We start from the raw sequence: 23,700 nt of genomic DNA, 5'->3' as shown, positions 1-23,700 counted from the left end.
AGAAAGGTGTCAAGGAAAAGTACCAGAGAGATTTGAAAAGAGAGACAGAGAGAGAGAGAGAGTGGAGGAGGCCAACACCCCTAAGCCAAAACCAAAAGCTACCTGCAACCCAAACTCACACACACCGAGCGAGCCAACCCAACACACAGATACACGGCACTGAGATACTGAGATACTGGGGGAAACTACCCCTACAGCAGGAGAGAGAGGGAGAGAGCGAGCGTGTGCGAACGAAAGAGACGGCTGGCATGGCAGGACATGGGCGAAAGCGAAGGATTGGGAACTGTGATTCCGATTCGGATTCGAGAGCGAGCGAGCGAGCCTCGCCCATTTCACTTGCTAGCGAAAAACAGGCAACGTATTTAAACCTACGGGCGGCAGGAATCGCACTCAGTCGGTGGTTGTTGATCGTCACGAGCACTACTCACTCGCAGTTATTCACTCGATTCGATTCAGCTCATTGCAGTTCGTCGCAGTGGCTGTTCCGTATTCCGTATCGAAATCGCATCGTTTAATCGACAAATTTACCCGATAATAGCAATTAATTAAGCTAATTTTCAAAGCGTGCTCAACAAATATTGTGACATTAAACAAAAGTTGCCAAAAACGAAAATCTGGAAAATCGCTAACAAAATAAGAAAAAACCAACTTGTAGCAAGTGAAGTAAACCAATAGAAATCCGTACGGATCGCGAGTTGCTCTTTTGGTGGAGCTATGATGACCACGACGACCTCGCAGCACCATCAGCACCATCCAATCATGCCGCCAGCCATGCGCCCCGCCCCCGTTCAGGAGAGTCCTGTCTCACGCCCCCGCGCCGTCTACAGCATCGATCAGATCCTGGGCAATCAGCACCAGATCAAGCGCAGTGGTGAGTTTTAGTTTAACAAATATAAACTGGGGATAACTTACTGGAATGTAAATGTAAGGGGATCCTTTTTACAAAAATTCATCGTTTGCCGTCGGCGATCTGCGTTAGAGTTTCTTAGTACATCACACAAAAAGCTTAAAAGGAAACATAATCAAGATACAATAATTGCATTTTCTTAGAGAATCTTAATAAATTGTTTAGCTTAGTTTGATTTAAAAAATCCAATATCAAAATTAATTTGTGAATAGCTATGGGCAGGCGTAAACGAATTAAAAATTCTAAATTTGAATGTATAATTTGAATTGATTACGACCTATTTAGTTAGTCTAGCTTGTTAATTACAGCTTTGAAATATTTCTCACACACATCTTAAACATAATGAAAACATCCTGAATGCGTTACAACTTACCACCAGCAGGGCAAAATATCACGTTAGACTTCATGCACAGCCAATGGGCTCCCCCCCCAAATTTGGTGCTCCAAAATCCGAACCGTCCTCCTACTCCACTGACCACATCAAATAGATCCTTTCGCAAAGGAGCCGGAGCAGTGGAGAGGCAGATTGACATTGCCATCCATATCATATGCAAATTGCTCGCAAGGGACATTTTATCATAGTTGGGAAAGGTGAATGAGGGCAGTTCAAAACTTTCCGACAAACACCGACCTCGAACTCCACCCAGAGAGCAAAAAGAAAACATATCATGACAATGGGAGTTGTTCGGCATGTCGGAACTCTTGTTGTGGGCGTGGCCAAGCTGCAGGAGGCAGTTCGCCCAAGGATCTACTTGAGAAGAAAAAAAAAAACACTGTATCAAAACATATCTGGCCGGATATATCGCATGGAGAGCGGGAACGGGCAATTGCGTCATTAGACCCGTAATTAGATTGAAGTCCTCGGGAGAGGTGGAGGCTGGAAATTGCCTGGGCTGGATTCAGTGGAATCACGGCACCCATTGGTCCAGGTTGCAATTTGGCGACAACGAGCGGCGTGCGCACCGCAGGACACTGCATCCTGTGAGCCTCGTAATTTGATGCTCGCTGGAAATTACCTTCTTGCCACATGGGTCTGCGTAAATGTTACGAAATACGATAAGGATACAACCAGGACACGGGCGTCCTGCTGAGCGGGGACGTGTCCTGGTGCCATTGTGAATCCGATTAATTTGAGGTTCATTAAAGTTTGATTACACGTTTTGCCTTGGCTCGAAAAGAAACCGTTTTGAGTACTCACCAAATCGTTTCGTGTGAAAGGATATTTATATGCTCGCTGCCGTGGTATTGGGGTTAAAACTTATTCCGGCTTTATATTTATTTGTTATTGATTGCCAAATCAATTTGCGTAGCTTTCGAGCACTTGAAGGATTTGAATTTTATTCGAGACTGAGACCGTACAAAAAAAAGGGGGTTAAAATTGAGGATATAACTACTTCAGCCACAATTGAATGAACTTCAATTTCTGCAGCTGCCGTTTGGCTTTCGATTTTAAAAGTCAAACGCGAAACTTTTTGTTTCCCCACACACTCGAGTTCAATTCGAAATTGTTTAACTTTATTTCCCTGCCACTTTTTGTTTTTTATCGCAGATACACCCAGCGAAGTGCTGATTACGCATCCCCACCACGGCCATCCGCATCACATCCATCATTTGCACAGCAGCAATAGCAACGGCAGCAATCACTTGTCGCATCAGCAGCAGCAGCAGCACTCGCAACAGCAACACCATTCGCAGCAGCAGCAGCAGCAGCAACAATTGCAGGTTCAGGCCAAACGAGAGGACTCCCCAACGAATACGGACGGCGGCCTGGACGTGGATAACGACGACGAGCTGTCCTCCAGTCTGAACAATGGCCATGATCTCAGCGATATGGAGAGGCCGCGTAAAGTTCGAAGGTGAGTGCAGCGACAATCCGCTTAGCAGATCAAATCGTATTTACCCATTGTCGGGCTATTAAAAAACATGCCAACAAAGAGGAGGGGGGCAAACTCTTATCCGACGTATCTAACGTGCCGCCCTTGCCGTTCCTTTCGATTTTTCACAGATCTCGCACAACATTTACAACATTTCAATTGCATCAGCTGGAGCGAGCCTTCGAGAAGACCCAGTATCCCGATGTTTTCACAAGGGAGGATCTGGCCATGCGATTGGATTTGAGCGAAGCACGCGTGCAGGTAATTGAAATTGGTTTTCGATTCGCACAATTATTTTCGAATTAAGTTGCAGTTCAACTCGCTCAAAATGTATCTGTATTTTCATCTAACGGCTATGGGCTTTAAATATTGCCATCGCAGTGTCCGCTAATAAGCGAATAAACCACTTTCAGAGTCTGGGAACTTGAATGGCTAGATAAGAACGGGCAAAACAATCGCCGAACCCAATTTGTAAATGGTCTTTGAAACACTTAAGCCCCACTTTGTATACAAACACGCTTAGTTCGTTAGTCGGAGGAGGGTTGAATACGGGTGAATACGCGTCCCTTTTTCTCTATAGAGGGTTGGCACCAAGGACATTAGATATTGTGATTTTCCAAATGATTAAATCGTCCGCGCTCACATGGTGTTGGTATTTTTATTAACTCTACTTTCGGGTAAACAATTAAAGTGGCTTTGGGTGCTGACTGGCGGCAGGACACGCGGCCAAATATACCCGACTACACATGTAATTAGGGTGTCCTTTCGCCCCGAATCGCATACGATTTGATTTCAGTTGTGAAACGCTTTCAAACACTTCACATCTGATTGAGCGATTCGCTCAATTTCGATGCTGTTTGTTGACAGGGAATAAAAAAGCAGGGAAAAGTATGGCCTGGCACAAAAAGTGAAAAAAAACAAGAAGTGAAGAGAATGTGAATGTGAAACAACTTGACCTAAGCACTCACATAGGGATTACCCGCTTCGAATACAAATTGTCCGTTTCACGGTCGTCATCCGCATGCTCACATCCTCACATCCGCATTCTCATCCTGCGCGTCCTTGCACTTATTCGTATCTGTTAGCAGATTAACTGTAATTGGTCATTGATTCGCATATGCAGAGCGTTTCGGGTACTTGAATAGTAACCGACTTAGAGCTGCCCGATTTTAATACATGTGTTATTTTTTTTGCTGAGCTGCTGATAGATACAAAAGTATCCAAAGCGTAATCCCCGCTTGTTTTGGGGTTGGTAAGTGAGCAATTATTTTCGGATTTGCATGCTCGTTGTGTGGGGCATTTGGTGAAAAAAAAAGGAGTAACCAGCGACTTATCTGCCGGGTTAAGTCAAATTTTTATTGTCGAGTTGGGGTATCGAAAAAAGCGAAAAAAATATTGAAAGCGAATTTGTATCAATCTGGAAATTGTTGAAACAAAGCGTTTTTGAACGCTTTATGCAGTCTTTTTAATTGGAATATATGCAAAGAACTTTCACATTTGAAAATCCAAAATAACGAATTCTTATACAATTTTTTAAAGTACACATTTTTTTTTTGAGTTTACAAACCGCCTCTTCCAGTTTTTGCGACAGTTTCTTCTCTCGTTTTGATCGCACATGTGTGATAAATGCTGAACGGATATCCGCAATTCAACTTTTACTGCCTGGCTGCTCTGGCACAGTGGTTTAAGTTGTTGCCATAATAATTGCTGCCAACTGACAATTAAAAAGCCCACAAAATCGCACACACACACAGCACTTATGCTGTGAAGGGGTTGGGGGTGGTGGGTGGCGTTTTCTCAGCAGAGACACACACAGGACACAGGACAATAATTGGCAGCAATTATAGCAAGGAAATCGTTGCTAATTTACTACTCGCTCAACTGCACACATTGTTGCAGATTGTGGGTGGCCGTAGAAGGGGGTTACATCTAAATACAGGGTGTCTATAATTGCAGAGCCTTCTCTATTGTCTCGAATTCATCAACGAGCGTTACAGACAGTTGTCAAGTGATTTCAATTTACAAACAATTAATTTTGCCATCAAAAACGAGAGCCTCGGCTCGGACTGAAAATTCGTCGCCCCCAAAAGGCGGAAATGTATGTGCAGCCAACGCCTATTTTGTGGATGGCCTAGGGGGCACATTTGCATAGGGGTGAATTTGGGTGGCTGCGAGTTTGGTCCACCCCAAACCCAAGCAAGTGTCGAAAAATGCATAAGACACCCTTTTGTCCGACGAGCGAGACGGGTAGCGACAGACAGAGAGCGTTGCAAATCAGAGCAGAACACTTCCGATTGGATGCCATTGTATTTGACCTAACCCTCCACGGCGTCCAAGTCCTTTGGCTCAGACACTCGAGGCTGGAGGCGGCAGAAGGAGCCATCCAAGGACCAAGTGCTTCCAACTTTGCGAGCACACAGATTGATAGATTGGGAAATTGTTCGGTTTTTGGTCAAAGTCAAAGCAATTACAAGTCGCTTGCCAAGGCGCTAGTTTTGTAGAACTAATCAAGTTTAGATCGAGGGATAGATACCCTTTAGAAAAGTATGCTGGTTTTTGAAAAGTATACAGGTTGTATACATAAGTCAGAAAAAGGCATATCCTCTCTTCGGTAAATGATATATCAGATAATTTTATGTTTTTTATTACCCCTTTAGCTTATAATAGCCTTAAATCCGAGGGCACCCAAAATTTGCATACCTACAACTCCATCTCTAAACTCCCTTCTTTTTCGTGCACTTGCAGGTGTGGTTCCAGAACCGTCGGGCTAAATGGCGCAAACGTGAGAAGTTTATGAATCAGGACAAGGCCGGTTACCTTCTGCCCGAACAAGGTGAGTTAACCACCCCCATCTCACGAATCCACCCCATCAAATCCCAGCCATCACCCACCCAACCAGCGATACGCATTTGATTTGTCCGCAAATTGCCAAATTACGTGTGCAACATAATTAGGAATTATGTCGCTTGTGTCGCTTGTCTCACCACCATAACCACCGCCACCACCCGCTCTCTCTGACTTTCGACTAACGAAATCGCCCTTTTGCCTTCCGCTTGCAGGTCTGCCGGAGTTTCCGCTGGGCATTCCCCTGCCGCCACATGGACTTCCGGGTCATCCGGGCTCGATGCAGTCGGAGTTCTGGCCCCCGCACTTTGCCCTCCACCAGCACTTTAATCCCGCTGCAGCCGCTGCCGCCGGCTTGCTGCCCCAGCACCTGATGGCGCCCCACTACAAGCTGCCCAACTTCCACACCCTGCTCTCCCAGTACATGGGCCTGAGCAATCTGAATGGGATCTTTGGCGCGGGAGCAGCTGCAGCAGCGGCGGCAGCATCGGCCGGCTATCCGCAGAATCTATCGCTGCACGCAGGACTCTCTGCGATGAGCCAAGTTAGCCCGCCGTGCAGCAACAGCAGTCCGCGCGAGAGTCCCAAGCTAGTGCCTCATCCCACACCGCCGCATGCCACGCCCCCAGCGGGCGGCAACGGAGGCGGCGGACTGCTAACGGGCGGACTGATCTCGACGGCCGCCCAATCGCCGAACAGCGCGGCAGGTGCCAGCAGCAACGCCTCCACACCCGTCTCCGTGGTCACCAAGGGCGAGGACTGAACGCTGTTCCGTGATATTTGGATTCGTTATGTACATATATAGATACACGCATACTTGTAGATATCTAGTTTTATTCATGGTCACATAGCCCACGCACTGTAAGATATTTGCAGCTTTGTCGATTGCCAAAGTTAACGTAGTTGTAATGCCTAAAGAATTATGTATCTGTAAGCGATCTTCGAGCGAACATTTTGGTAGTCTATCCACTAAGTTTAAACTGTCGAGAAATAAACGATATGAAAAGATACTTGTTGCGTTTTATGGCTGGTTTGAAGATATGCTAAAAAGTAAGATAGATTGTTGATCAAAGAAATGAATTATTTCACTATAAAGATCTTACGTCAAGTGATCTTAAGTTATCACACAAAACATAGGATGTGTCGTTTCTTTTGTACATTCCTTGTAAACAGGTCTTTCAAATTTTCTAGCCTTCTTCACATATTTTCATTTTCAATGCCAAAATTAATCTCCCGGTTAACTTCCGTTAACGGGAAGGACTTTTATAATTTTCCACAACATACATACATACACCGATCTACCCGCCGCGCGGCAAATTAATCGCAAAAAGTTTGTACCTTAAGTAGGGCTTATGACCCTACAAAGATCCATTATGAATCGCTCAAATGCTACAATTGATTGTGTACAAAACTCGACTCGACCTTTCCTTTTTGCCAGAGTCAAATGAAAGCGATCTTGGGCCGAATATCGAGGATATTCGACGACCTACCCCGACAATCGAAGAAGGGGCCAGAGTTCAAATCGTATAATAATCTCGATATTATGTCAAAATTGCCGAGCGCAGGAAATGTTGCATAACATGTGAAGAGCAGGACAAGGAGCAGGAGACCAAGTAGACCAAGGAGCCGGAGAACAATGGGAATCCAGAAGGAATCTATCGCATTGTGCCAGACAGCCGTGTAGGAAATGCAGCTCTATGGGCTGGATGTGTCGAAGCCGAAGGATTCGCAGCGTATTCAAGTGGTGGTGGCTGCACAGAGGAACCAGACCAAGTCCTTTCATTCGAGGCCGCATGCAGAGCTAAATGCTATATTGATATCTCGTAATTTGTGCCATAATTACTTTTTAATAATTTCGCACAGCGCTCGTCCGCGCTGCAGGATATCGCATTGTGTGCGCGATGGCCTCAAATTTAATAATAAAAACGCCGTCAAGTTCCTGTTCGTTCGATTCTGTCTAGATTTTCACCGAGATTCGGATTCGCATTCGCATTCGGATTCGGGTTGCAATTTGATTACACTTACCACTCTCAGTGTTTTTTTTGGGGATGGGGCGAGGTCAGAGCCAAATTCCCTGCACAAATAATAATGAGCGAAATGCGCGACTTAACGGATTTGTCGCAGTCAAAAGGATGTGCCCGAAAGGACGAAGCAACCAGGACCAGTCAAAAGAAGCTCTCATAAAACTCATATGCAATTGCCTTTTGTGGCCGTCCTTTTGTGTACAAGGTAGCAAAAGACATCCGGCGAATGGAAGGTCCTGGCGACGAAGTTATACCCTTTCCTATCTGATTCTTCCAATCGATAGAACTTGGTATATTTAACCAAAATGGTTAATAAGTAAAGCCATACGAATATGTCAGGAAAATATTATATAGCACTTAATATTCTGTTACAAGGACATTTGATTTAATCATCACGACGCCTAAAAGCAATGTAAATACTTTAAATTAGATAAAAGGAAGGGTATTCAAGTGGCGCTGCACTTCCAGTCGCCTTTCATCTTGTTTCTATCAACGAAAATTCAATAAGTTGAAGTAGATCTTTTATTTGTGCAAGTGTTTGGCCAAGAAGCAGTGGTGGGTGGCAAAAAAGTGGGCGGGGTAAGCCGCCCATCGACAATCCGGGCCACCCAAAATGTCCTTGTGTGTGTGTGTGTGTGTATGTATTTCTCTTCGTGTGTCTGTGTGTGTGCTCATGGAATTTCACTCAGTGTGCAAATGCAGCGCATCACTCTGCGGGCTATAAATATATGAAATTTATCAAGTGGTCCTTCGAGTTTCGCATTTGTGGCTCGACGAAATTGAGTGTCGAGGACCCAGCCATCCAATCCCTCCATTTTATTTGCGCTCGGCTCAGTGCGATTTCACCTTGTGTTGGCACAAATTTTCGACGAGAGCACAAATGCTCTTCAAAATGCCCAACACAATGCTAAACGAAAATCAATTTCGTCCTCGACACTCGAGCGCATTAAAATGGTAACAGTTACGCAAAACAGCAAGCAAGTGGACGCGATATGAGATGCTGACGGTGGGCGGTGCACTTAAAAAACTGCCAGCATTTTTGAATATATAAGTATATAAGTATATATGTAAGTGATATATATATATGTATGAAATCCCGGCGTAATGAGCGACAGTTGATGATGCAGTGAATACAGCGGTAATTAAACAAGTTAAATCCGCTCAACAGACGCTTAAGAAAGATTTCACCTCTCTCTCTGCGGAGAATCGCCTTTCGTCCTGTTCGTCCTGCTCGTCCTGTTTGCCGCCGTATTTTCATTTCATTTGGCACAGCAGTCGCACTGCTCGTTACGCGCACTTAAAAATTTATTTCGCATTTAATTCATCAAAAGTTGTCAGCGAAGTAATTACGCAGATTGTCTGGCTTTCTGTGGGTGAAAAAGGAAGATTGCACAAGGAATATACCTAATGAGCGCCATTTTGCCGGCATTTACTGCCAATGCCACACAAAAAAAAAAAAAAAGGACACAAGGGCGCTGCGTAATTGCTGTAATTTGTGACCACTTAAAAGGACATACATATACCGACAATTTGTCTGAGAAGTATCAAGTGTCCGTCGATCGGCGATCGCATTCCCTTCGAGAATAGATGATGGAAAAAATAAACTATGTACAAATTGCCAACACACCGCAACGTGCAATTGCGAACGAAAACATTTCCGACAGGATATTAAGGATACTAAGTATGCTGGCGACAACTGAGAAATCCGATACTTTTGTGTGTCAACTGCCACCGCTCCAGCTAAGTATTTCAAAGCGCGCCGACCCCAGATCCTTTCCAGCTGAGACTCCTCAGAAAGGTGAGCACATTCTGCCAAGGATTCCGGCCTGCTGACTTTCAAATGTGGCTAAGCTGTGCCTAATTTTATCGATTGCCAATCGCTGACAAACGACTCGTCTCCTCTGGCCGCGATTAAAGAAAGAGCAGTGTCCCGTGGTTTTTGTTTTGCCGATTCTAGCCATTATGGTTTCATGCCCGATTTGTCTGATGCGAACTCTGGCCAGTTCAGGTAGAATTCGAACTGCATATAGAGACAGCTGGCAGCCAATTGTGTCCTTATTAGCCAATGGTCTACCTCGCTCAATTGTTGTGACCACTATGTCTGTCATGCTCTTTCATATCACCATTTATATTTCAATCATTATAAAGATATATAGATATATTATACTCGAAGAACTTTCTAAATATAATCGAAAAGTAATGGAATACCCAACGAGCTGCAATGATCGATGGCTATATAATCGCATTTATAGCTGTTAACCAGAGCGCATAGTCGTAACTATAATAATAAATTAAATAAACAAACAAATATATCAAAACGAGCGCTAGCAGCTCGGATAACGTTGGGGAAAAAAGAAATACTATTAAATTAAGTTAATCAAATGTGTGCGCTGTGAAATTAGCCAGCTGCTGGCATTCGGATTGCCTGCATTTCCAACTTGCCGCTGGCTTTTCCCGCTCACGACCACAGGCTCATAAATTATATTAATAAAAAGGCAATAGCAATAGCAACAACAACAAGGAGATTACCTGGGGGTGGTGGACCCATGTGTGTCATTGCTGTTAAACATTGTTTACATTTTGTTTATTAAACGACGCGGAAAACTAGCAATATTCGTAGCAAGTTGGAAGCGTGTTACCAACTATATCGGGTCACACCTGACTGCCAATTCGCTACCCCTTTTTCGCTTAGCCGCCTCTATTTGATTTTAATTAAATTTCCGCAACTTTGTCACAATTTATTTGTGTGCCTTTCAGCCCGAGTCCTTTTGGCTTGCGTGCTCCTGTTGTCGCCCTCAGCATTGTTTGCCCAGCTCGAGCATGTGAATGTGAATGTGAAAAGTCGAGCCGAGTCATTAATTGCCGGGCCAACACCTTGATTCTCCCCCCCCCCCCCCCCCGTCTCCTTGGCAGCTTGGCACCTCGGGCAGGTGTCACTCGTTACGTTTGTGACGTGAAAATTTCGTTGATTCCTAGTAGTCCTCCCAAGTGAGTTTCTTGCTCAGTCGACTACCTTCAGCCAGCAGCATTTCATCCTCCGGCTCCCGGATGTCCTCCAATCGCTGCAGGACCTGCGGCACGCGGGCCAGATGAGTTCGTTCTGTAATGGAATATTTAGAAAAGAAAAAAACAAAATGTAAATATGGATAATGGTTTCTAATCTTGATTCATTTTTTAAATACATATAAAGTTCTTAGACCAGCAAAGCAGTAAACTTAAGCTAGTACTTTCTTTTAAATTCTTATATATTAACCATTTATAATCTTGATGTATCTATGAATGTGATTAATGATATCACATATTTTCCATTAATAAGCCATCTAATTCTTCGAAACCCTTTTAAATAATATAAAGAGTATTATATTCTCACCCAGTTCCTCGGATATAGATGTTATTTTCGCCAATGGATGGTTATATTCCTCCATGTCCGCCATGCTGAAGGTGCCTGAAATTTAGTCTGTTTTGAATTTGTTTTCCTCTCGAAACGAAAAGTGTTGTTTTTTTTTATTGTGCGACTGGAAACGCGAGCTGTTGGGAAAGGCAGTGCCTGCTAGGGAATCGATATAGATGTTCGTTCGATACTTTGATTCCGCCATTCGACTGTCTATTCAACTCGATGTCCCTTTTCGCCTGGCATTTCATTGTGTGTGTGTGCCAATTATTACGCCTGATTTAATAAACTCAATTGGGCTCTTAACTGCTCTAAGTGGCTGCTAATCGTTTCGGGCAACGGGAAAAAAAGGCGAGTGGATGGCAAAATGGAAATAAAATTGTGCGACACATCAAACGGAATGGATGACAATTGGAGCTCTGGCTACAGCTCCAGCACAAGCCCACCAGTCATTCAGTCATCAGTGTATTCCATCCGGCATCTTCTGTCTCGTCTCCTGTCTGCCGAAGGAGCCTCTTTCACGCTAAATCCACCGGAAACGGAAACGCGCCGCAAATTGCAAAGTTTGAGCAGCAGCACTCGGCTCTCCTTGCGCGCTCGTGAAAATTAATTTCATCTTCGATTCTAGCATTCTGCGGCGGGAAATTGGCAGCAATTTTCTTTGCACTCTTCGCATTTCCTTGCGATTATAATAAATGCGAATTTCCTCGGCCATTTCCTCAGCATTTGGCACGAAAATAAATATATATATAAAAAAAATGAGGCGTGGCTTGGAGGCGCGTAGGTCCTTTGTTTGAATCGCCGTCCACATTCATGAACTCATATTTCGATGAGCGGAGCCATTTTTTTTTTTTCAGCTTCGTCCTGTCGAGGATTTTGGTTTTATTTTTTTGCCGCTTTCTGCATGAGCAGTTTCAAGGACATGACCGAGAATTCAAGTGCGCGGCACTTGAAATAACAGAGAAATATCTAGGAGAGAAAGGCCACGTCGAACAATAAGGCAGTGTGAAACTGTCATTTGTGCAGTGGAAAGTAGAGTTAAATCAGGCGCATAATTACCAGGACTCACGTGTGAGCATGTGTGTGCATGTGCGTGTGTGTGAGCGGGCTTAGCACATGTGAAAAGGTGAAAGGTCGAGGGGATAAGCAGCGTGAATATGTGTGTGCAATTCGAGGGGTTTTCGAATGCGGCAGCTTATTCAAATTTGCTAAATGCTCGCCTTATTTGTGCTAATTTGTGGGCAATTTTCTAATGGCTACTTTTCACACATAATACGCGCTGCGTGCTAAAGTGTTTCTTAAGCCAAAGATCTCGCTGAGCCAACGCTTCTGAAACGGGCAAAGTACTTGAGATAATACTACTTCGTTTCGTTGCCATTCATTTCGAAAAGGTAATCCTCCTGCACGCCGGTCGTATGCACTTGGGTTTTGGCGGAGGTCAGCAGGATAACCAGCATACCCCAGATGGAACCAGGTCTATTAGAGTCAATTAGCGAGCGATTATATTCACTGGCCGGTCCATCCCCCATTTTCAATCAGCCCTCCTGCATCGCTTTAAAGTCATTGAAAAATTTGCACATAAATTGCGTAAAGTGCACATTTTTTTGTTTTGCGTTTTTTGTTCTGCCCTAACACGTTTACACGGCCTCGTCGAGGTCCTGGCTTCCTCAGCCAAAGGTCCTGTTTCTGTTGCTTTTGCTCTTGCTCTTGGTGTTCCCGTGTTCCCGAGTTCCAATGGGCTGCACCCTTTTGCCTGTTCGTAAACGGCAATCACCCCCCAATAAATGTCCTTGCCCATGTGTGTGTGTGTGCGCGTGTGTGTGTGTGTGTGAATGCATCACCATCACCCCTTTGTGTCTGTGTGTGAGTGGGCTGTGAGCCGGCTTTGCTCCGCGTCTTTATCGTTTATTTTTATTTGGTCAGCAAAAGCGAACATTGTCAGCCCAATTTCACACAAAAAATGCAATCAAATGTGACGCTTTTCATTATCCTCGCGATTTATATATTTTTTCAGTCAGTCAAGCGGGCGAAAAGGGGTTTTGCAAATGGCAGAGGGATTGGCCAAAATTTAAATCAATCAAATGAAATTGACTTGCTTGATTTTAAATCATTTCCGTTGGCCTTTGAGGGCTAAATTAATTGGAATAAAACTAAGAGTTGTGTTCATATTTCTATATTTCTTGGAGAAAGTCTCTCAAATAACTGTTGCATACTTTTAGGTAAGCAGAATACCATATAAATTGTTTAAAAAATGTTTAAATCCAATTGTTTTGCATTTATTTTAAGTACAATTACAAAGTTGTAAATAATATACATTATTGTTGTAACCAAATATTTTTCCATATTTTAATATTTATTTTCTTTCCGTGCACATAGCGAATCGGGATCAGGACTCGCTTTTCAAGAAACGCTTTTCGAGTCTCAGAGCTTCCAACACTTTCCGCTTCGCTGAGCACAAGTTTTGATTGCATTATACGAGTATATGGATTTTTGGTCGCTTTGCAGCTTCATCGATAGTAATTGAAGTGAAAACAATGTGTGTGCTCTGGGGTGTGTGCGATGTCTCCATATATGGTACTCTTAGTATGGATAAGGATTCGAGTGCGATTCCGAATCGGGGGAAATGGAAGCGCCTTGAAGAACTGGATGCCCTCATTGTTGTTGGTTGGCAATCGGAGCAGCTATATATAATTGACCATATGGGTCGTTTTGTGCGGCATACTTCAAGTCGCAATCGTAAATGGGCGTGGAGGTACTTACTTATGTATGTGCCTTACTCGATTCGAAATATTTGCGCTCTTTATTATGAATTTTAAATCGAATTTGTATGGAAATTAAGAACTGAATATTGCATTATGACGACGACGTCGACGATATTGTGTACGTGTTTATTTTTGTTTTTGTGCAAATTGATTAGTGGGTTAAGCCCGTTTAAGTCGAGGGTTGGTAACTTCTCATTCCGGCATTTGTTTCCTGATTTCGGATTTGGGATTTCTGTTTCCCGATTTCTGATTCCCAATCCTGTTTGTTGTTGTGCAGCGCGGCGTAAAGTGATTCGCTTGAGAAAGTGAATTCCGAACGGGCAAGTTGCGCCCATTTTTGCCCATCTCGTCGTGCAACTCATTAGCGGCATCTGTCGCCCCTTTTTGGCCAAGTGCCAGCGATTTGGGCCCATTAATTACCCATTTGTATGTGGCTGCAACTGAAATTGCAACAGGCGACACGACCGCGAATACAAATTTCATTCATAATGCACATCGAGTTCTAATTAAACGGCCCAACGCCATTTTGACTAATTGTCTTGGCAATCTCGGCGAGAACATTTGTCTCTGGCATTGCCACCATACACTATATATGTATATATTCCATCCATTATTCCTCAAAGTGAAATGCATTTCTGGTAATCAGTTTGCCGAGAGCGGCAACAAATTGACATTGGCAATTTGTTTTGGCCGCCGCCTTTGATCATCCATCCGACTTGCGTCATCTCCGATCGTATTTCCTCATGGCATAAACAAACAAAAAATCGCTCGCCTGTCCGCCGCCTCACCCATTTTGGAATGCGTCTAAAAATATTCGAAAATCGTTTCGAAACCAGAAATATTTTGGGAATAGAAAGCTTTACGGTATGGTATTCGGGAAATTTGAAACGCACCGTCGCGTCTGGAGGTGAAAAAAGCTCACACATCACACATAGATCCATAAATGTACATATATATTGTATGTATCTTGAACTACTGATCGATGGAAAGCTTCGGCTAGGATTTGCTTTCCCGGCTAGATGCCCCCCCCCAATTTTTTCCAAAATCTCTATGTTTTTAGAAAAAATTAAATCTAAAAAATCGTTTTTATTTATAAATAATTATAAATTGTTTTAATTAATATTACAATCATGAGATTATTTTACATTTCGTAGTCAATAGACCCCATCCGCTCTATCGGGGAAGTTGTTAGGTTCTGTACAAAATACATGAGGGTGTCGGTTCATTCGTAAAACAATCAAATGGCGATCAACATTTAAGGAAACCGCGAGCGATTAACAAGTGGATGGGGATCGCGGTCCGTGGCATTAGATTGACAATTCATTTTGATTGATGGTGTTGTGTTCAGTCAGTACAAAAGAGTATTCTCGAACCAAGGATGACACGTTGGTAAATAATGACATTCAAAAACAAATGGTTGGATGGTGGTGGTGTTTGTTGTTTTTGCCGGTGGAGCACCAGCCGCCCACACACCCAGAACCACCACAAATAGCAGGACCAGATGAGCAGGAGACAGGTGAGTAGACCGGGTGGTGCTAGTGTTGGTGCTAGGCAACTGCAACTGCTTAGAAGCACTTGCGGTGGACGATGCCAGGGCCGGACTCGTCGTACTCCTCCTTGGAGATCCACATCTGCTGGAAGGTGGACAGAGAGGCCAGGATGGAGCCACCGATCCAGACGGAGTATTTGCGCTCTGGGGGAGCAATGATCTTGATCTTGATGGTGGATGGGGCCAGGGAGGTGATCTCCTTCTGCATACGATCGGCAATACCGGGGTACATGGTGGTGCCACCGGACATGACGATGTTGGCGTACAGGTCCTTACGGATATCCACATCGCACTTCATGATGGAGTTGTAGACGGTCTCGTGGATGCCGCAGGATTCCATTCCCAGGAAGGAAGGCTGGAACAGGGACTCGGGGCAACGGAAACGCTCGTTGCCGATGGTGATCACCTGTCCGTCGGGAAGCTCGTACGACTTCTCCAGGGAGGTGGAGGCGGCGGCGGTGGCCATCTCCTGCTCGAAGTCCAGGGCAACATAGCACAACTTCTCCTTGATGTCACGGACAATTTCACGCTCAGCGGTGGTGGTGAAAGAGTAGCCGCGCTCGGTCAGGATCTTCATCAGGTAGTCGGTCAAATCGCGACCAGCCAGATCCAGACGGAGGATGGCATGGGGCAGAGCATAACCCTCATAGATGGGGACGGTGTGGGAGACACCATCACCGGAGTCCAGAACGATACCGGTGGTACGACCGGAGGCGTACAGGGAGAGCACGGCCTGGATGGCGACGTACATGGCGGGCGAGTTGAAGGTCTCAAACATGATCTGGGTCATCTTCTCGCGGTTAGCCTTGGGGTTCAGGGGGGCCTCAGTCAGCAGGACGGGGTGCTCCTCGGGGGCAACACGCAGCTCGTTGTAGAAGGTGTGGTGCCAGATCTTCTCCATATCATCCCAGTTGGTGATGATACCGTGCTCGATGGGGTATTTCAGGGTGAGGATACCACGCTTGGACTGGGCCTCATCACCGACGTACGAGTCCTTCTGGCCCATACCGACCATCACACCCTGGTGGCGTGGACGACCGACGATGGAGGGGAAGACGGCACGGGGAGCGTCATCACCGGCGAAACCGGCCTTGCACATGCCGGAGCCTGCAGGATAACACAATCGAACAGGGGTCCATTAGTGGGCGCTCGAGTGCTTCATGTGGGGTTTCCCACACTGGGAGTCTAACATTTGCTCTAACGGACAGCGTGAAAAAGTCTGGCGACTAAGTCGAAAAAACTGGAAAAGTTTGGGGCGGAGAGAAAAATTCTCTCATGAAAATATGTGATCTGTCTTCTTCTCTCGTATAGAGAAATATCTGAAGATATATGATTTCTGAAATATTCCTCTTCTCTAATATCATGATCTCTTGAAAAGCTTTCAAGCATCAAAACTTATGAAAGTGATTCGGGCACAAAAAATCTTTATAAAACTTATGCAAATCGGTTTTGATTCTGTGCAAAATATAATATTTTAGCTTTTCTTTATCTGAATATTTATGATTCTTTGACTTGAATTGAAAATATTGCTCAATAACTAATATTTAAAATATATATTTCTCGAAATCATCCAAGGCATTGGAATATTTTTTTTGTTATATTCAAATTTCTAATTGCTTGTGTCCCGAAGGATGCGTGAGTTAATCACAACTCGAAAATCGTTCACTTTGCGATCACTTTAGCACTAGATGCGGGAATATCCTTTCGCTGTTGGGTCCTTTGTCTATTTCTCTTTCTTTTTTTTCTCTTTTAGCAAAAGCCAAGACGATAATCCGTTCGATGGGGAATACGCACCATTGTCAACGACCAGAGCAGCAACTTCATCGTCACACATTTTGTTTTAGTTTTGTTTTTTTTACGGCACCACGGGTGAATTAAATCAAGAGTTACGGTGTGTACGGCTTGGAACACAACTGACTGACTAAAGTATCGCCGCGTTGGTACTCGGATTTTATACCGCCGCCGAAATGCCATCTCGTCCAAGAAGCGCCGTCGCCATGCCCCCCGCCGCCACCGCCCCCGCCACGCCCCCATACCAATGGCAAAAGAAATACTCAAACGAATACACACAGCGAGGAAATATGCTCATGGATGCGATAATGCTGCCCACCGGCCGATCCGCCTAAAAATAGATCCTTCAGCATAGGGGGCTCTTTGGAAAACATAAGGCGAACGAGCGAGAGGCACAATATGGTATGGCATGCTATACGTATAGGAATACCATATAGCATATAGCGCAGTATAGTTCGGCGTGATCGAGCGTGGAGATCGTATCGGTTGGGATCGGGCACGATCGGCTGCCTGCTCACGATCGTTTGCAGTCTCAAAAAGTGCCGTATAAGGCAAGGAGGCGCCTCCAGCACACTCACACTCGTTTGCTCATTCTCAGCGAGTCGCTCTCTCTCTCTCTCCTGTTCTCCCACTATATCGGCCATATCGGCTATATCTGCTATATCTGCTATATTTGCTATATGTTTCGGTTCGGTTTGGATACTTTTTGGGTCGGTTCGTTACGGTGGGGGATTGGGTGGGTGGATATATTCGCTTTGTTGCTGGCTTCTATTTTCTCGTACGGCTCGTTGTTTTCATAACTTTCGTGTTTTTCTCATGTCGTAATAAATTCATTTTCTATTTTCGATATGTACACACACACAAACGCACAGCCTTAGTCAAATCGCATCTCTATCATTTCCCAGCCTTTGCACCTTCATGCCTTTCGTTTCTAATTTTGGTCATATTTCTCATTGCGCTCTCGCCCAAGATCCACGCCCACGCCCATGTCTACGCCCCTCGTGCAATGAGCATTATATTCAACTAATTGTTTATTTACAAATCGGGCTGTAAGATGTTAGTAAGGGGGATGGGAGGGGGGAGCTTAACCGTTACATGCCGGCTTTGCAGGGTACCCATTTAAATTGGGTTCGGTGCAATCTATTTTTGGGCTGCAACTAAGTGGGGCATGTTTACGTTTTATGGCACAATCCGGTGAGGCCAATCGTTGCTGTGGATCCTCCACACTCTCCTCCTCCACACATTTTACCCAATTCTCGCTGTATTCAAATACTTGGATACAGATGTATGTATTTGTGGCGCGGTTCGGTTGCTATACTACATGGAAAAACAAATGGATGTCGCTAAATTAGATTTGGGGCCCCATGCATATTCATTCTATAAAACGTGTATTTTCGCACGTACATATATGTATCTTTGGATACATAACACCAATAAGGTTGAGTTCCAGCTTCCCGAGGAAGAATGACTAATCCCTTAACCTAAATTGCAAAAATTAATCTATCAAAAGAATCGGTCTAGTTCGAATAGGATTATTTTCGAACTAATTTTAGACGGTTCTAAATATAGATCAAATGACAACAAGCAAGGTATTCCTCCAGAGTTGCCAGAGAGACAAGTAGGGCATATTTTTATTTTATGATTGTCGCCTTACTGATTACTATAATACTTATTGCAAATTTATAATAATTGCTTTTTAATAGGTATAATAATAATAATAATAATATAATATAATAACTTTAATAATAAGTATAAAAATAATAGTTTTTAGTGATATGCCTACAACAATTGTATATTTTCTATATTTTTCAATAATATTTTTTTTCTAATTTTCTAATTATTTTTTATTCCGGAAAATACATTTAAGTATTAAATATTTATTAGGTTTAAATAAGATGAGCATAAATTATTTAAGGTATGATTCTACTTAACAGCATGTTTTCATTTTGAATCTTCAAAATGTTTAAAATCCCACGTTTTTTCAAAAAACTTCTTTAATTAAAATCTAAAGGACACGAGTGAGCTTATCATTTAAAATGTTTTTTTTTTTAATAAAAATTAGCAATCGGCATAATTTATTTCTTTTATACCTTCACATTATCCTCAGCGGCTGTGAAATAATTCCCTGTTTGTTTTTTGGACTGCCTTAAAAAATGAGGGTAAGCACGAAAAGTTTCTCATCAAAAGAGACTCGTATCAGAGGTAAAATAACCAGGGCCTTTTTTTATTTTAATCGCGTGAAACAGCTCGACTGTTAATGCAGAGTTAATTAAAAGTATGTGAAAAGTAAATCACTATGTGGCAATTTAACCCAGCAACCACCGCACCAACCCACCGAAGGACCCTCAAGGCATCGGCAGTCAAATGGCAAAGCCAAAGTTGGTCGTTGGCCGTTGGAGTAACGAAAATAAAGCCAATTGCAAATAGATTATATAAATGGCTAAATCAAAATTTAATAAAGCCAAGCGAGATGTGCAGTCGCTGGAGCGTTGGATAAATAGGAGGGCCGGATGTCACCAGTAGTGGCTGGTCCAAGGAATTTTAATAATGATCACGTATCCTGGCAGCGATTTCACCTTGTTGTTTTAGCACACGTGCGCCAATTGCCGACACTAAAGGGATTCATTTGTGAATTATCCAATGCCGAAAATGTAGCACCCACACCAGGACATCCACAAACCCCACACCCATCCTAAACAAACAGCGGGCTGAGGTCGAAGGCTGGGAATCAACGAAAACAAATTGCAATTGAGCCGGCAAAGGATGGGTGACAAAAAGTGGCCACCACGACGCAGAATGAGGATTGGGAACTCGGCTTGGGACTGGGACTGGGATTGGGATTCCGATTCGGATTCGGGAGGGATACAGTCGCGATGCGCATTTGACAGCTCAAGCGGAATGCACACAGACGATGACGACGAGGATGAAAGGGGGTTTCGCCCAAAGCCAAGGTAACAAGGGGCCACATGGCTGCGGAGCTACGAAGGATAAAGGATATACTGCTGGTTGACTGTGCGGCTGGGAAAAGTCGCCCGAGGACCAGGGACCACCCTCATTTTGGCTGGCTGACTAAAAATGCTTGGGATTCTCATGAATTTCGATGGAATTTTTATTAAGTTGCCAATTTGGCAATTGACAGAGTTGATCAAAGTGGCTGGGCAATTGCGGGAGTGGCTGAATATATCCCTTGATTTCTGTGTGAATTAATTTCAAATTAGTTTGCCACATGCATTTCGGCATTTATTGGATTTTCGCAGGGGCACACAAACACACACAGAGAGAGGGGTTCGGATCGTGAATGGGAAAGGGTTAGCCACAATCCCTTAATAGGCCTAATCAACACAATCGATGATGGCCGGTGATTTGTTAAGCGCATTAGCAGCTCCAGTATTGACCACTGTCCAGCTGCCGCAAACTCATCTGCCACTTGGCTGTTCCTCCAACCCAACTCCAATTCATTTCAATGGTTTGAAATCGGGTCAGGCGAACGCATATAAACACACCATTTCGATTTAGATTGTGATTTCTGGAATGCATTAATTTGTGTTAATGGGGAAAAGCAAAGATTTCCCATTTGTTAGGGTTCGGAGTGCAGGCGAGGTTTATTTTTAGGTGCCCACAATGGATACACACACACACATGGGGAGCTGGAGATTGCCTGGAGATGGAATTTTCCATGGGCAACATATCGGGCAAATCCTATCGTATTTCAGCGCAAACATTTTCACCATACCAACCCAGCCCCATAAACTTAAAATTTAGTCATTCACGTGCTGCCTGCTGCAATCATCATCGGCGGTCAGACAAGTGGCAATTCGTATATGGCAGACCCAAATATTCTGTGCGAAATCCGCATATATCTCTGTCCACTGGCCAGACCGAAATACTTTCGGATATGCGCTCCATCGAGTATTGTTTCTCGATTCTATAGGTCGGTTGTTATATATCTGCCTAGTCTCTGTCTGCCGCACTGTACGCCTCCAGGGCGAACAGAAATATTCAAGAACGGAGCGCGGTGGCCAAGATAAGGCGGATTCGACGGCAATCCGCATATATGTTCGCAGTTTCGAAAGTCTAAAGTAGATTGGGGTGGACCAAAACAAGCTGTATACCAAAAGTTTTGATAATGAGACGATTATCAATGGAAGATATCATGGTACAAATGTCGGTCTATAAAGCGTATTATGATATTAAATTATAAGTAATGTACTTATGAAACTGAAGTATGGAACTTAATTATAAGGATTGCTTAAGGATATTTGCCAGTTGACTTTGTTGTTTCTGTTGCCTTGGGTTCACCCATATAGACTGGCTATGTGAGCAAGGAGAGCAACAACAACCAAAAGTGACGCGGACATTTATGGTGTGCTCTAGAAGTGAGAAACTGATTTCTGTTCGGTTTGCAGCACACCAACACAGGGAAATCGGCACACCCGCACACACACTGGCACACACTTCGTGCAACAACAACAATCATAATCGGGAGAAAATGTTGTTCAATAATTTCGGTTCTGGCCACTGGTTTCATTTCGTTTGGACGGACTTATTTTTAACGTTGTTATTTTATATATACACGAAATAGAAGCAGCAAACGCATAGGAAAAACAAAAATATTCCTATATATTGAACAAAAAAAAAAAAAAATGTAGAAAACTAGAGGATGGAAAAGAGGAACAAGCAAAATAGCACCAACGCTTTCATCATCGACCAAACGGGCGCGATCAGCTGTATGTCGTCAATATGCGATATATCTCAAGGCGGATCGAACATACATATGTATGTATTTTTGTGTGAGATGTCTTCTTTTAATTAAAGTACAATAGATATACAGAGAAATTGGAAGATGGATCTATGTGCTGCCCCATGGTCATTCAGCTTCCGCTCGGACCACTCATGGCCATGGGGAAAGCATCTTCATTAGCAGCCCCACCATCATGATGATCTAGCTAGCTATGTATATGTATGTGGTATCCACTCGGACTTGGACTCGGTGGTTTTTGACAAATCCTATTTATAGAGCTGCCCCCTACGTTTTCGACTGCCGTGGAACACTTGTCGCTGGTCTGCTCCAAAAACAGCAGCGAACCCTCGGAAATCATGTAGGAATTTTAATTCGACTGCCTCAGTCGTCAGTGTATATATATTCAAGTTCAATTCGCTTGGACTTTGTCTTGCACTTGGCGTGCATCACAGTTTTATTTCATTTGTAATGTATGTATTTTTGGTTCGTCACCGCCCCAGCACTTTGATGGCACCCCCCCCCCCCCCCCCTCCAACCCATTAAGTACCATTCTTGAGGAGCGAGGCACACATGTGATTCCCCGTCTGGCATTTATTCCATATATGGCGCGTACTTGGCACCTACTCGCCCCATCATTGGGATATTTTCGGAATTTCCTCGCCCATCTAGATGATTCATTCGTCTTCCGATCTCTATCTTTCGCATTTCTTCCCCTCGGAAGACCATCTCTCAATGTGGCTATCACTCAATCAGTGAGTGATCTATAAATGTATATTAGTTAAGCGCTGCAGTGCATGTGCAAGTGGAAGTGCAATGCCCCGAATGCAGTGGAATTACGATGTGTCAGATGAGTTCTCTCAGCTATCTATAAAATATTATTCCCATTTAAAAATGAATACTTTTACAAGGACCTTATAGTTTAGAATGTTTGGGTGACTGACCTTGATAAGTTGTGTGGCGCCACCTTTTCGGCTGAGCAAGGAATTTTCCAAGTGATGCCGCTCATCCATGGTCAAATGTAAAATAGTCAAAACATTTAGCTCATTTGGTTAATTTAAGAACAATTTCTACTTAAGTTTATTATTTGCAAAAATATTTAAATGCGTGAATATAACACAAATTATATTGAAATACATTCTTTCAATTTGTAAGACATAGGTTTTTAGATCTGTAGCGGGGACGCACACCACCGCGTTAAGTTCTACAACTGGTTGACTAGGTGGCGCTCTGTGCACGCCAGGACGCGAACCGATTTTAAACTAAATGTACTAAGTAATCGATAATGGGGCAAACACTTTGTAATGTGTACTAAAATTAACCAATAAATTTAAAATTGTTTAATTTTATTTTTATGTATTATTTTTTATATATTTTTAAAAATAAAAAATAATTATGATTTATATTAACCGTATGATTCTAAACATAATTCAAAAGACTTTTGTATAGTTTAATATTTATATATTGTATAAATACGGACTTTTCCGTTAGCTGGAGAAAGTTCTTAATTGAATTGGATTCTTGTAAAATCATTTCTATTTAATGGCATGACATGCTTGTATCCAACTGAAAAACCTTGTATCGGCGATTGTCATAAAACTGTTCCTGGCCCTAAACGCTCACCCACTGCTAAGTGGCCACCAATTCCATTTCCCTCGACAATTTTCCCGCAAGCGCAGTGTTTTATTCCCATGTTTTGCGCTTCATATGCATATTGGGTGAGATTTTCCGGCTAGATGTTGTGCGTGTGATAAGAGTCCTGATGTAATTGCGGGCAATTATCATTGCGCCGAGGTCCTTTGAGCAAATTGTGACGCTCA

At 43.5% G+C, this 23,700-nt stretch overlaps 3 protein-coding genes and 1 non-coding gene across 4 annotated transcripts; 1 reads left to right on the top strand and 3 right to left on the bottom strand.

Moving 5' to 3' along the window:
• Nucleotides 1–392: 392 nt before the first annotated feature.
• hbn (homeobrain) lies at nucleotides 393–6,634 on the top strand. The gene is made up of 5 exons (NM_176240.2): nucleotides 393–871; nucleotides 2,457–2,763; nucleotides 2,913–3,042; nucleotides 5,527–5,614; nucleotides 5,841–6,634. The coding sequence occupies exons 1-5, from the start codon at nucleotides 715–717 to the stop codon at nucleotides 6,386–6,388; spliced, it is 1,230 nt and encodes a 409-aa protein (NP_788420.1). The 5' UTR covers nucleotides 393–714; the 3' UTR covers nucleotides 6,389–6,634.
• A 3,573-nt stretch (nucleotides 6,635–10,207) lies between these two features.
• CG33704 (uncharacterized protein) lies at nucleotides 10,208–11,200 on the bottom strand. The gene is made up of 2 exons (NM_001032274.2): nucleotides 11,020–11,200; nucleotides 10,208–10,749 (listed from the first exon to the last, which is right to left on the bottom strand). Exons 1-2 carry the CDS (start codon nucleotides 11,081–11,083, stop codon nucleotides 10,622–10,624), a joined length of 192 nt encoding a protein of 63 aa, NP_001027445.1. The 5' UTR covers nucleotides 11,084–11,200; the 3' UTR covers nucleotides 10,208–10,621.
• A 3,670-nt stretch (nucleotides 11,201–14,870) lies between these two features.
• Act57B (Actin 57B) lies at nucleotides 14,871–17,281 on the bottom strand. Its single transcript, NM_079076.4, has 2 exons — nucleotides 17,146–17,281; nucleotides 14,871–16,458 (listed from the first exon to the last, which is right to left on the bottom strand). Exons 1-2 carry the CDS (start codon nucleotides 17,183–17,185, stop codon nucleotides 15,368–15,370), a joined length of 1,131 nt encoding a protein of 376 aa, NP_523800.1. The 5' UTR covers nucleotides 17,186–17,281; the 3' UTR covers nucleotides 14,871–15,367.
• Nucleotides 15,237–15,332, bottom strand: snoRNA:660. The gene has a single exon (NR_002549.1). It is a non-coding gene; the product is annotated as a snoRNA:660 (small nucleolar RNA).
• Nucleotides 17,282–23,700: the final 6,419 nt, after the last annotated feature.

The sequence above is a fragment of the Drosophila melanogaster genome, chromosome 2R, assembly GCF_000001215.4.
Source record: "Drosophila melanogaster chromosome 2R".
NCBI classification, from domain to species: Eukaryota; Metazoa; Arthropoda; class Insecta; order Diptera; family Drosophilidae; genus Drosophila; species Drosophila melanogaster.
This window is presented reverse-complemented; position numbering and strand designations above follow the sequence as displayed.

Bases quoted from the DNA above. Each gene is read 5' to 3' on its own strand.
- CG33704 (NM_001032274.2), bottom strand. From the start codon at position 11,083: ATGGCGGACATGGAGGAATATAACCATCCATTGGCGAAAATAACATCT. The intron at 10,750-11,019 runs GTGAGAATATAA...ATTCCATTACAG, and splicing joins ATCTATATCCGAGGAACTGG to AACGAACTCATCTGGCCCGC.
- hbn (NM_176240.2), top strand. From the start codon at position 715: ATGATGACCACGACGACCTCGCAGCACCATCAGCACCATCCAATCATG. The intron at 2,764-2,912 runs GTGAGTGCAGCG...GATTTTTCACAG, and splicing joins AGGCCGCGTAAAGTTCGAAG to ATCTCGCACAACATTTACAA. The intron at 5,615-5,840 runs GTGAGTTAACCA...TTCCGCTTGCAG, and splicing joins TTACCTTCTGCCCGAACAAG to GTCTGCCGGAGTTTCCGCTG.
- Act57B (NM_079076.4), bottom strand. From the start codon at position 17,185: ATGTGTGACGATGAAGTTGCTGCTCTGGTCGTTGACAATG. The intron at 16,459-17,145 runs GTGCGTATTCCC...GTTATCCTGCAG, and splicing joins TGCTCTGGTCGTTGACAATG to GCTCCGGCATGTGCAAGGCC.